Source organism: Haliotis rubra, unplaced genomic scaffold, assembly GCF_003918875.1.
Source record: "Haliotis rubra isolate DU_JTF1 unplaced genomic scaffold, ASM391887v1 Scf501, whole genome shotgun sequence".
NCBI lineage: Eukaryota > Metazoa > Mollusca > Gastropoda > Lepetellida > Haliotidae > Haliotis > Haliotis rubra.
Genome location: NW_025767193.1, coordinates 337,106 through 351,368, shown reverse-complemented (window position 1 = coordinate 351,368; position 14,263 = coordinate 337,106). Strand labels below are relative to the sequence as shown.

Below are 14,263 nucleotides of genomic sequence, written 5' to 3'. Positions count from 1 at the left end.
ACTACACTCTGTGATATAACTGAAATCCTAAGGCTGGTTTAAGGCTGGTTTTATCCCACCTCATTCCCTCACTGTTGTCGTCTGTATTTTGTTCATCTGTAGGAACGTTGGCACAGTAAATTGTGGAGTAGGGTGTCATGTAGCTAGATTTTTGGGTTGAAATTATAATAAAATATACTTGGTTGAATTTGTAAATTTGTTTGGGCCTTATTTGTACAAACACTTTTCATATTGTACTTGAATTGTACATGGCCTATAAACATCATTGTTGTTGTCCAGACACCTAATCCGGAACTGGTCACGTCCGGGGGATGTGAGACGGAAAAAGCCAGACACTCACAATGAACTGGTCAAGCGGAGAGCAGCACAGCGGACGAACAAAAAGAGTAAGCATTATATCCAAGACAGAACTTCAGACTCTCTTGTCCTGTGGCACTCTGGGTTAGAACATGTCCCCATGTACTTGTACAAGAGGTACAAGAAAGTATATATCAGGTGTTCAGACTTAGATTGCAAGGGACCCGTGAAGGTCCGGGTTAGAATATTGATCTTCAGTAACCCATGCTTGTCATAAGAGGCAACTAACGGGATCGGATGGTCAGGCTCGCTGACTTGGTTGACACATGTCATCGGTTCCCAATTACGCAGATCGATGCTCATACTGTTGATCACTAGATTGTCTGGTCCAGACTCGATTATTTACAGACCGCCGCCATATAGCTGGAATATTGCTGAGTGCGGCGTAAAACTAAACTCACTCACTCACAAACATGCTCAGTGCTGTGTCCGGTGTGTCTCACGTCAGACATAGGTTTGACCAAATTGAGGATTGGTTATTGGGCTGAGTTCAAGATTATTTACTTATTATAGCAATCTGCATACACCTGTGTGCATAGATGCTTGTTCCTGTCCGGACTAAGGCCTTTTTAGTGGTGGGGTAGCCAAATGGTTTAAGCGTTTGCTCAAAGACCTGGGTTTGATTTCACACATGGGTACAATGTGTGAAGACTATTTATGGTGTCACCTGCCGTGGAATATTGCTAAAAGCAGTGTAAATCCATACTCAATCACTCACTCACTATTACAATAACTTAGCACTGATACCCAACACAGACAGATCCATGATGTCTTGCATATAATGAACACCTGTATCACTCATTGGCCTTACTGTGTTCAGAAACAGGTGTTCAAGAGAGGAATGAAGGTGGGAGGTTGAAGTTCCTGTCCACGTCTCTCAGCCAGCGACTACCACGATTGATCCCACAACAACAGCTGGGCATGATGGGACCTTTCAGTAAGTAGCACTCGGTATTCTTCAGTGATGTGTTTACACACACAATGTAAATCAGGTTAAGGTTCGTTGATGCAGTTTCCCCATGGTCATACCAAATGTGGTTGTCTTAACTTTGTCAGTTGTATTGACATCTCCATATCTGGACCTTGTTCTCAATATTTGGACCCTGTTCTCAATATTTGGACCATGTTCTCAATATCTGGACCCTGTTCTCAATATTTGGACCCTGTTCTCAATATCTGGACCCTGTTCTCAATATGTGGACCCTGTTCTCAATATTTGGACCTTGTTCTCAATATGTGGACCTTGTTCTCAATATCTGGACCCTGTTCTCAATATTTGGACCTTGTTCTCAATATCTGGATCCAGTTCTCAATATCTGGACCCTGTTCTCAATATTTGGACCTTGTCAATATCTGGACCCTGTTCTCAATATTTGGACCCTGTTCTCAATATCTGGACCCTGTTCTCAATATTTGGACCCTGTTCTCATTATTTGGACCTTGTTCTCAATATCTGGACCCTGTTCTCAATATTTGGACCCTGTTCTCATTATTTGGACCCTATTCTCCAGATATGGTCTACATCATTCTCGACTGAATCCGTTTTTGCTGCATTACTGACTTGATAATCAGACCGTAGACATCAGGTTTCCTAATTTTATCTAAAATGATCTGCGAGTTGCCATTTACCTGTTTGGTCCACATTGAAGTTACCGATTCATCATGAATTTGAGTAGCCATGGACTCATGAAGATCCGGGTTAGAATTGGTCTTCAGCAACCATGCTTGTTTTAAAAGGTGACTGATCGGGCTCAGATGGTCAGTCTCGCTGACTTGGTTTATACATGTCATCTTATGTCAGACCTGTTATGTCAAACCCAGATATTTGGTACTGAGAAAGAACATTGTGGCAATTTTACCAACTGATGAGAAAGTGGAATAAATGTCCAACATTACTTCTTCTATTGACAATGGTTGGCAATAATGGCGTAGTTGTTAATTAACTATGTCTACCCTTATGAATTATTAACAGTATCAAAAACATATATACATATATAAAAACATAAAACTTGCTGGCAGAACAGCCAGGTGTCTGAGTTGTTCGTGTGAAACTGAAATTTCATTGCACACGCTTGTTGATTATCTGGCTGTTCTACCTGCAAGTGGTCCTCCCTCGTAAGAAATAGCGAAAAGTGACAACAAAATAATGATAGTTAGTTAAAGAATTTTGTTATTCGGGTGTCCAAAATTATGAGACAAATCATCAGAGTTGGTCTTTCGATTTCATGTGACTGTGCAAAATTTGATTGTGTTGCATTTATTAGATTTTGTGTTAGTGAGAAATTCATAGGTCTCAAATGAGTCAAACAGACTATACCTTCTGCATCAAACTCAACATAAGGTGGAAGGACATTAGAATTATACCTGAAGGAAGGAATAAGAACGGAACAAACTTCAGGCCAACCGTAATTTCAACATAATGGTACCTGATTTAAATGGCAGGAATATTGCTGAACTAACAACTCTTGTAACTGTCATACACCTCCATCTTGTTCATACATGTGACGCATGTGGTCTCACCTTAGGCAAGGGAGTTTGTTCAAAGTTGCCTCTTTTCACCAAGCAGTGAATGGGTACCCGGTGGGATAAGATGGTCATATGACTGTTAACCTTCTAGTACCTCACAGGCAGCTTGGGTTAATCGGGGTAAAAATGTCTGCTCTTGGATATTAGATGCTCTACAAATGTATTATATATTACATATGTTATATATTTACTGTACTTTGTTTTCCTGTCCCCAGCTGAAGATGCTAAACCAACCGTGACCAAGAAGCCCCGGGGGAACCGGGGTGGGAAGGGGATCAAGAGGAAACCCCTTGACAAACCTGCTGATAGTAAGCACTTTCTGCTCATCTCTCTCAGGAATGTCCCGACTTTAAAGTTCAAATTTGTTTCAAGAGGGAATTGAAATGTAAAACTGAACTTTGCTATCTCCATTTTATTGTGGCTAACACAAGTTTTTCAAACATTTTTTCAAAGTCTTTTTTTCTTGTGCATTGCAGTGATTCAGTCACAAATAATTATTGCTGATTAATTTTAGTTAAAAAATGGTCAAACTGGACCATCCTGTAGCCACTTAGTTGTGTATATTCCAGGGTGATCTTAACCCTGAGGTGATCTTAAACCTCATTCTTTAGCATGGGTTTAAGACCAATACAGCGCTAAAATGGAATGGTCCCCAACATTACAGGTTGAGAAATTGACACTAAACCGCTGGCCTGGACCAGTTTTGTCATCCTAAGATATTCAAAGGGGTAGCAGAATTTCAAATATGTTTGGGGGGTTATTGCTAAATGTAATCGCTGGTAGGTGTTCTCTTGCACGCACGCATGCACACACACACACACACTCACGCACACAAGAAAAAAGTATGCGAGGCTGTAATAGTGCGTCTTTAGTGTTGACTTAAATGTACACAATTGGGTCTGTGATCGAATGACAGATGGTACGCTGTTCCACAAGTATGTCCCGAATGTTTTTGTGCACGTAACTGGCACCTGTAAGAGCATCTGGTCATCTGATCTTAGTGACCTTTATGGCTGGTACTGGTGAATCAGACTGGAGAGATAACCAGGCACTGTTTCATGAACACAAGAACAATGATCTTGAACAGTATCCGATACCTTCTGGAAGCCAGTACAGTTCGCTGAGCATGGGTGTTATGTGTTCGAACTTTCTTGTTCTTTTGATGACTCTTGCTGCTGTGTTTTGAACCATCTTGGTTCATTACGATCACTGTCTTTGTTTGTAATATGACTAGGATATGGTAACTGCTGCTTAAACAATTTTGAGCCACTTCAGAACTGTATCTCGACATCGTCTACCCCTGTTTTATTGTTTGCATGGACTCAGGTGTGAAGAAGATGAAGATCCCCAAGCTGAGGACTGCTTTCAGGATCTCTAACAAAAACAGGAAGCTCAGGACGAAGAAGCAGCCTGAAGACAGGATGCGTAAGTACAGGTGTTTGGCAGAGCCGTGGACGGTCATGGGGTGGCACAGTGGTTAAAATGTCTGCTCATCATGCCAAAGACCCAGGTTCGATTCCACACATGCTCACAATGTGTGGAGCCCATTCCTGGTGTTTTAATATTGGTGAAATATTGCTAAATGCATTGTTGAAAGCAACTCACACATTCACTAACTTACACATCTCAAACTGCCCTACAATTTGGAAGACATACTTTGGAAATTCCTTGAATTTGGCCTTCAATTTGTTGCTGGTGCTGTCACGTTTCAGTGAACTCTTCATCAGATGATAATGATTCTCAGTGTGTGAAGCATGTGTTGTCGGTGTCTATATCATGAGTGGTGTTCTCATGACAACTAAACATCTGAGGACATTGTACTACAGGTCATGTCAGAACTTTCTCAAACTTTGACTGACCGATGAAATTATTAACATGAAGTCAACATTGACCAACCAGAAAGAAGAAGTTTTCAAATTGGCCACCTTGCAGACTGTCAAAGAAAACAATTGCTTCAAATTTTGAAACTTGAACAAAAGAAAATTCTGTATTGTAAGAAATAACTGAGATTCACTCACTCACTCACTCATGTTGTTGTATGTACCAGGTAAGCGTACCTATGACGACATTGACCGATCGGCTCTGGGCATGATGATTCAGGAGCGGGTGACCTGGACAGCTCGGGAAGACACCATTGTGAGTACCGTCATAGTGTCACATTCGTGTCAGTGTGTCTGGGTGTGTCTGAGTGTGCATGGCTGGAAAATATTGGTAGGCGGGGGGGATGTGGGTCATGTAGGGTGGGGGATTAAGTGATGTGAGTCTTTGTGTCTGTCTGTGTTTGTGTTTATGTGTGATAATATTGGTCAGTGTAGGTGGGATGTTGGTCATGTAGAGTGGGGTATGGAGCGATGTGAGTCTGTGTGTCTGTGTTTATGTGTGATAATATTGGTCAGTGTAGGTGGGTTGTGGGATGTTGGTCATGTAGTGTGGGGTATGGAGCGATGTGAGTCTGTGTGTCTGTCTGTGTTTGTTTTTATGTGTGATAATATTGGTCAGTGTTGGTGGGTTGTGGGATGTTGGTCATGTAGGGTGGGGTATGGAGCGATGTGAGTGTGTGTGTCTGTGTTTATGTGTGATAATATTGGTCAGTGTAGGTGGGTTGTGGGATGTTGGTCATGTAGTGTGGGGTATGGAGCGATGTGAGTCTGTGTGTCTGTCTGTGTTTGTTTTTATGTGTGATAATATTGGTCAGTGTTGGTGGGTTGTGGGATGTTGGTCATGTAGGGTGGGGTATGGAGCGATGTGAGTGTGTGTGTCTGTGTTTATGTGTGATAATATTGTCAGTGTTGGTGGGTCATGTAGGGTGGGGTATGGAGCGATGTGAGTCTGTGTGTCTGTGTTTATGTGTGATAATATTGGTCAGTGTTGGTGGGTTGTGGGATGTTGGTCATGTAGGGTGGGGTATGGAGCGATGTGAGTGTGTGTGTCTGTCTGTGTCTGTGTCTGTGTTTGTGTTTATGTGTGATAATATTGGTCAGTGTAGGTGGGTTGTGGAATGTTGGTCATGTAGGGTTGGGTATGGAGCGATGTGAGTCTGTGTGTCTGTCTGTGTCTGTGTCTGTGTTTATGTGTGATAATATTGGTCAGTGTAGGTGGGTTGTGGGATGTTGGTCATGTAGGGAGGGGTATGGAGCAATGTGAGTCTGTGTGTCTGTCTGTGTCTGTGTCTGTGTTTATGTGTGATAATATTGGTCAGTGTAGGTGGGTTGTGGGATGTTGGTCATGTTGAGTGGGATATTGAGCGATGTGATTCTGCGTGTCTGTCTGTGTTTGTGGTTATGTGATAATATTGGTCAATGCAGGTGGGCGGGGGGATGTGGTTCATGTAGGGTGGGGTATGGAGCGATGTGAGTCTGTGTGTCTGTCTGTGTCTGTGTTTATGTGTGATAATATTGGTCAGTGCAGGTGGGCTGTGGGATGTGGTTCATGTAGGGTGGGGTATGGAGCGATGTGAGTGTGTGTCTGTCTCCATGTTTCTGTTTGTGGTTAGGTTTTGGACAGTGAAGGTGGGCTGGGGTGCTGACGTTCCTTAAAGGAGGTGTTATGAGTGATTTAAGGCAATTCATTGGGGTATGGCTGGGAAATGAGAGTCTTGTATGTCAGTGGTTCAGAGGTTGGGTAATGTGGGTCGGTAGGTCAAATGGCAGGTCAGAGAGTGTTCCTGTGGGTGGTGTAATGGATGAAGTGTTGAATGTTTGTTGAGGATAGGGGAAGGTGTTGGGTGAAGTTTATCTTGTTGGATCTGTACATGTATCTCTTCCTCACCAAGACGGCAAGTGTTGAATGTTTGTTGAGGAAGGGGGAAGGTGTTGGGTTAAGTGTATCTAGTTGGATCTCTACATGTATCTCCACCTCCTACAGATACTGCTGTGCAAGACGGCAAGTTTGCTTCTGGCCCGCCATCGTCGCAGTATGATCGTCCCGTGGACAGTAGTCCGCGACATCCTGCATGAATCTGTCCCTGTGAGTACAGACTTGTCATGAAATTGAATGATCAGAAGTTGATTGTTAGCAGAACCGGACATGAAAATGTTACCTATTATTCATTGTTCCTACATATTTAAGAACTAATTTTTGTTCCTTGTTGCCCAAGAATACAAAGTTAAACGGAAAGAGCAGACACAGATTTCAAATGTTGTCATCAACAAGATAGAATACTTGAGAGAAAAGTACTTGTCTTTAAAAGTACAATCATAGCTTTCAATCTTCACTGTCTCTATGGTTATCTTCACCTTGACCTTGACCTTGACTCATGATGGGTATTTTCTGTGTCAAGCAGGACATGTTCATCTAATTTGAGCTTGGGGACTATCTCCAATAGTTCAAGAAATAGGTACTTCCATTTTTATGCTCAGGTAAATAAGATTGCACCTGTTTAGGTTTAATGTTTTTTTAATAAAATTTTATTTATCTGCAGGAGTCGAAAGACAAGTCCTCCCCAGCTTGCCAAAGACGGGTGGCTTTTGGGATGAAAAACCCTCAGACGATGATGAGTGTGTCCATCTACCTGGGAGAAGCTCATCAGGACAAGGTACGTACGACAAGTGTGGAGGACAAGGGTTGAAATTAATGGACGCTAATACGCTAAATGCATTTAAAACTTCATAATAGTGTTTTTTTTAGTGTTGATTTTTTCAGTGGCCTGTGTTTTTGTTGATTTACATCAGTAAAATTGTGAAAATGGTCGTATAAATGCATCATCATACTCAGTTTGGAGTAACTTCCCTTAATTTATTGACGACAATTAACGAAGGATTCCGAATATAAAATCCACGGAACTTATAGCCAATTGCATTCTTTGTATAACATCTGGATTTTCCGATTCAATGATGGCGGACCTTAGCAACGGCATGCATTTGTCAAATTTGTCATTTATGATCGAGCATAAATACAAATAATATGATAACAAACTACATAAAGCGGAAGTGTGAAGGGGAAAGTGGTGTGGAATCGGGGGTAAGGAATTATTTTTATGTTTTTGCTTATTGAAATTTCATTTAGCTTGTAGCTTAAAAAGTCACAAGCAGCCTTTTAGTTGTGCTTTAAAAAGTTGAGTTCTAACCCTGGAGGATTTCTGAAGCAGTGTGTTTTTTGTTCGTACATCAGTTCCAGTTCTTAGGTTCGACATCATCTCTCGGTGTCTGATTATTGAATGTTCTTCAGAGAATGGGGCCGGGGGGGTAGCCTAATGGTTAAAGCATTGGCTTGTCACGACGTAGACCCGGGTTCGAATCCCCACATGGGCACAATGTGTGAAGCCCGTTTCTGGTGTCCCCCGCCGTGATGTTGCTGGAATATTGCTAAAAGTAGCGTAAACCAAACTCAGTCAGTCAGTCAGTCTTCAGAGAATGGGTAGTGGGTATTTATGCTGAGAGACTGAATTTGGCTGTTGTAAATCTAATGCAAAATTTTGTGTGTGTGTGTTTTGATTTTTGTCAATTTCAGCTCTCCCAATACCCCTCAATCGAATACCAATAACACAAAGCACTCCTCCCTGTTGTATAAATTACTCTTACTGGGATGTTCTGGTCATTGGTTAAATACCAAATCCACCCTTGTTCTCTTTCAACCAGGCTTTCCTCAAACATGAAGTTGAATAACAGGCATACTGTTTGAGGGGTAACTGAAGCAAACGGAACCACTCACCAAAGTTGTGTAGTAACTCAACTTATTGTCCTTTCATGCCTCTGTCAATCTCTTGTCTGGGTTAGAACTGATCTTCAGCAACCCATGCTTGTCGTAAGAGGCGACTAGCGGGATCGGGTGGTCATGCTCACAAACTTGGTTGACACATGTCATCGTATTGCGTAGATCAGTGCTCATGTTGTTGATCACTGTATTGTCTGGTCCATACTCAATTATTTACAGACCACCATCATGTAGCTGGAATATTGCTGAGTGCGGCGTAAAACTAAACTCACTCTCTCACTCATCTCTGTGATGACCTTTGTATGAAGGTCCTCACCTCTGTAATGACCTCTGTGCTGACCTCCCTCAGGTGCTGATGGAGAAGTATGGATACCGAGCATTCAAATCTGTGGAAAAGGACATCAGGGAAATCTTCAAGGGATGTGTCCAGATGCTCATTGACAAATTCACGTAAGTTAATTAATTTGACTAAATGATACTATTTGTGTCCAGATGCTGATGAACTCAGGTAGCTCTTAATACATCAGTGTCACTGATGATCAACTTCATTTCACTATTGGTGTCAGAGTTATGTCCTTAATACAGCACTTATGTCCAGTGTCAGTGTCAGGATCTGATGATCATGCCTTCATTTCCCTAAATTGCCAAGTTTCCTTTTCATGTACAGCTTCAAACCTATGTTTTGATGCTCCATGTTTGTGGTGCCTTCGGGGCACAGTGATATGTTTGGTGTAATATTAAATCAGTCTCCCTCTTTCAGCCCAAGTGTTTTCTTGGAGAATATAAGCATAAATATACTAATGAGAACTGTTTTAGACATGTTTCATGGTAGGATGAGTGCCTGGAATTGATGTGGCTAAATTTGGTTGCCTTCTACCTGACAGGTCTGGTGGACAGGAGAAGATAATCCTGCCGGACACCCTGACGGAGTTAAGGGAAAATTACATTGTGAAGGTGGCTGGACCAATCTCCTCGAAAGAGCAGGCGATGGAAGTCACAAGGGAGAAGGATGTGTACTACTACACCCTGCAGAACCTCATACATGTGAGTCACATACACATCACACCCTGCAGAACCTCATACATGTGAGTCACATACACATCACACCCTGCAGAACCTCATACATGTGAGTCTTACACACTTTACACCCTGCAGAACCTCATACATGTGAGTCACATACACATCACACCCTGCAGAACCTCATACATGTGAGTCTTACACACTTTACACCCTGCAGAACCTCATACATGTGAGTCACATACACATCACACCTTGCAGAAACTGAGACATGTGAGTCACAGTTGCTCCACACCCTGCAGAATCTGAGACATGTGAGTCATATATTTCCAACTTTGCAAAACCTGAGCATGAGTCACATATGCTGCACACCCTGCAGAACCTGACACTTGTGAGTCACATATACTTCCCACCCTTCAAACCTGAGACATGTGAGTCACATACACGTCACACCCTGCAAAACCTGAGACATATGAGTCACATATACTTCACACCATGCAAAACTGAGACATGTGAGTCACATACTTCACACCCTGCAAACCTGAGACATGTGAGTGACATACACGTCACACCCTGCAAAACCTGAGACATGTGAGTCACATATACTTCACACCCTGTAGAACCCAAGACATGTGAGTCACACCCAGCAGAACCTGATACATGTGAGTCACATATACTTCACACCCTGCAGATTATTAGACGTGTGAGTCACATATACATCACACCGTGCAAAACCTGAGACATCTGAGTCACATCCATGGCACATGCTGAAAAAACTCACATATGAGAGTCACACACACTTCACACCCTGCAGAACCATATATATTTACATGAGCATTGAATGGGAGCAACCATAAAGCTCTCCATATGGAAGGGAATATCAGATGTTTCAGTTATATTTAACTGTACTCTTGACATGTTACATTTTTCATGCATGACAAAAAGATAAATATATTCTATCTAATTCAAAGAATAAGCTATAAATGAATCAGTATGGCACTCTTACATCTCTTGCCAGTCTTACATATCAGCACAGAAGGACAAGCAAGGCCGAGCATACGAGATGTTTCGCCTCTTCAAGCAGTACCCGGATGAGTTGTTGGCCCAGGTCTTCAACGACATGAACAAGATGGGACTCATCACCAAGGTCAAGGTAAAGCGACATCTCGTATACTGACCTGTTTGTAGTTAGTGACGTCTGAAGTCATGATAATACTCCCTTGTTGACATTTCTACTCAGTTAAAGTTTTCCTTTGTCTGACATTTCAAGCTGCCAAAGAATGGAAAAACTGAGGGAAATGGAAGTGAGTGTAGTTTAGGGCAAGGATGGGTAACTTGGGTACTCAGATCGGATTGGTCTAGAATAGGACATGGGCACCCTCTAAATTATTCGGACTGGTTAATTATGTTATACATTGTATGATTACAGTAACAGTAAAACGGCATGTTTACAACACAAGTTTCTCGTGTTTGCCTTTTTTCCTACTCTGACATCCCTATTTTATATGTTTTAGAAACGATAAAGCTTCTGAATGATGGAACATATGTTATATTTGGGATTACTCTTTCTTAGTAAAAAGATTCTAGTACTTTTTCCTTTCTTTTAATTTCTTGAGTTGAGTCAGGCACTTAATTGCCAGCAGACAAAGTCAGACCCTAGACTGCCAGCACCCTCTAGAATGGCATTGGCATTTCATAATCGTGGTCTACTTGCAACAACCCAACCATCCATGTGTTTCCTGCAATTAACACTTCCCCTTTAGCTGTCATTTCAGAATGATGTTGCTTTTCATTCCAGAAGGACAACCCGAATCACATCAGGAAGCGCCAGTTTGTCACAGCAGTTGCGCACAAGAAGCTCACACAGAAGTAAGGTTTCTCTTCTATCTATTGGGTGAGGGTAGCCTAGTGGTTAAAGCATTGTTCATCACGCCAAAGACCCAGGTTCGATTCCCCACATGGGTACAGTGTGTGAAGCCCATTTCTGGTGTCCCCTGCCTTGATATTGCTGGAATATTGCTAAAAGCGGCGTAATACTAAACCAATCAACCTCTGCTGGTCATGAGAGGCTATCAAATGGATTGGTGGTCAGACTTGGTGACTTGGTTGATACCAGTTGGGATCTTTGCTCACAATATTTGTTGCTTGATCGTTTGGTCTGGACAGTATTTTCAGGCTGATGTCATGGTAATTGGAACTTTGTGCAATTTAAGCCACAAACAAACAAACACAATCCCCCTACCCACTCCAAAGTTACAACAGTACTTTGCGGAAGCATACATTCCAAGGGAGGTCACTCTTGGTGGACCGTCAGTTGATCTGTTCATTTGAATATTCCTGTTTTCTTGGTGCATTGGTTATTGAAGCTCCTGTAAATTCTCTCACTGGTAGTATTTTATTGCCACTTCACATTATCAGTTAGACTAATGCTTAGTCTCTGAATATATATAAGTTTGATAGTAACAAACAAGCCTATTTAAATTGAAAAGGAGCCCCGGGGAGACCAGAGATTCAGAACCTGAGGAAATCGAGACTTTCTTTATTTAGGGCTTTAGCACTGCAGAGAGAGCTTAGCAGTAGAGAAAATAATGTGGTTCAGGGACTGTGAGACAGACTAATAATCAGTCTACTTTTGAACCTTTAGTTGTAATGAAAGATATTGTGAAGTATTGTTTATTGTTGCTTACTTCCTGTATCCGCAGGTGTGAGGGTCTACAATTCACTGAGCAGAGTACCTCAGTGAGCTTGTACTATAAAACCAGCTTAAGTCTGGGCTAGTACAAGCAAACACGCATACACACGCATGCACGTCATCATAGAAGGGAAATATTCCAAGTATGACGTTAAACCCCATTTCACCTCACCTCACCTTGTCTGTTTTTATATAGCAAACAAAAACCACCCCCACATTGATGTAATGACCACTTGCAGGTATTACTGGAACTTCCACTCCCGGTACCCAGCAAACCTGTTCACCCAGAGCTACACAATGCTGGACAAGATAGTCCAGGTGTACACCGACGGAGTCAGTGATGGGGTGGAGCTGGGGGGAGAGACCGGCGACTACCTGGGGGGACATGTTGCCACAATCTGTGGACTGTTTGCAATGAAGAAGGTCAGTACCAAACTTCCACTAGACAAAGACTTGTCATCTTCTCCCAATGTTCATTTTACAATATACAACGTGAAGATCTGAGCGCTAGCCTATGATAAACTATAGAATTACGTCAAGTCATAACATTACGAATGCTTTGTGGATAGGGTCCCTGGGCCCTGTTTCACAGCTCTAAATTATCTCGTAACTTTTCTGCTTGTCCTCCTATACTGTAACATAGGAGTACGAATGCTCTGAAAAGTTACTGATCTTAGTTTGTGAAAAGTGGCCCTGGTCTTCATCAACCCATGCTTGTCGTAAAGGTGACTGAATCAAGTGGTCATATTTGCTAACTTGATTGATACATGTCATCTTATCCCATATAGATTGATGCCCATCATGCTGATCACTGGATTGTCTGGTCCAGATTTGATTATTTACAGACTGCTACCGTATAAAAGGAATATTGCTCAGTGTGGTGTTAAGCATTAAACAATATTCCAAACTTGTAAACTATTGCAAACTTGTAGTTTAATTTAGCTTACACTGTCCATGCCTTGTATGTTCAATTGTAGATTGTGAAGCCCATTTCTGGTGTTCCCATCTGTGATGTTGCTGGAATATTGCAAAAAGCAGCGTAAAACCACACTCACTCACTCACTCACTCACTCACTCACTCACTCACTCACTCACTCACTCACTCACTCACTCACTCACTCACTCACTCACTCACTCACTCACTCACTCACTCACTCACTCACTCACTCACTCACTCAATGATCAATGCTTATGCTGTTAATCACTTAATTGTCTGGTCCAGGCTTGATTATGTACAGACCGCCACCATATAGCTGGAATATTGCTGAGTGTGGCGTAAAACTAAACTAACTCACTCACTCACTCACTCACTCACTCACTCACTCACTCACTCACTCACTCACTCACTCACTGGTAGATAAGCATATGCCAGGTTTGCTACAGAATCATGTAAGTGTACCTTTGCCTACTGGACATGCTGGTATTGTGACCCTCCATCTTAATTCCAGCTTGACTTCTGCCTGCGTATCCCAGAAGACATTCTTATTGTGGATAAAGTGGGTTTGGTAAAGGATCCGGTCGGACGAGGGAAGACTCAGACCCGGTTAGCACCGTCCCAGACGTCAACAACAAGACCACATGCTTCAGTGTCAACATCTGTGTTGGCATCTTCATCAGTGTCCATGGCAGTGTCATCCTCCACATCAGCCTCAACTTCAACATTCATCTCCACGTCTGCTTCAACATCCACAGAAACCTCAACGCAGCCAGTGGTGCCTGAAAGTGACATGGTTGTCGTGGAGGAAGTGGAAGTCGCAGCTGATAGGTCAGTTGAGGTCACATGACACATGAGAGCATTCAGTATTGTCACTGAGTAAAAAATTCAATGTCGCAGTGGCATCATTTCAGCCATTAAATGATGGGACCAGTCATTTAGTGAAAACGTGTTTGTGTTAGTTGGTCTGATTAGAACATGTGAACAGTAGGGCTGCAACGATTCACCTAGACCTCGATTCGATTTGATTTTTGATATTGGACCCTCAGTTCGATTATTTCCGATTCGATTCTTCATGCAAGTAG

At 42.2% G+C, this 14,263-nt stretch overlaps 1 protein-coding gene across 1 annotated transcript in view; it reads left to right on the top strand.

Annotated features, from left to right (window-relative positions):
* LOC124291896 (general transcription factor 3C polypeptide 1-like) overlaps positions 1-14,263 on the top strand; it is a 308,102-nt gene that overhangs the window by 35,726 nt on the left and 258,113 nt on the right. Inside the window, exons 16-28 of the mRNA XM_046728963.1 lie at positions 280-386; positions 1,178-1,294; positions 3,099-3,191; positions 4,210-4,308; positions 4,931-5,019; positions 6,748-6,849; positions 7,304-7,417; positions 8,885-8,985; positions 9,420-9,579; positions 10,571-10,705; positions 11,351-11,421; positions 12,484-12,667; positions 13,693-14,009. Of these exons, the coding sequence (XP_046584919.1) occupies positions 280-386; positions 1,178-1,294; positions 3,099-3,191; positions 4,210-4,308; positions 4,931-5,019; positions 6,748-6,849; positions 7,304-7,417; positions 8,885-8,985; positions 9,420-9,579; positions 10,571-10,705; positions 11,351-11,421; positions 12,484-12,667; positions 13,693-14,009 (1,689 nt within the window). The remainder of the gene's footprint in view (positions 1-279; positions 387-1,177; positions 1,295-3,098; positions 3,192-4,209; positions 4,309-4,930; positions 5,020-6,747; positions 6,850-7,303; positions 7,418-8,884; positions 8,986-9,419; positions 9,580-10,570; positions 10,706-11,350; positions 11,422-12,483; positions 12,668-13,692; positions 14,010-14,263) is intronic.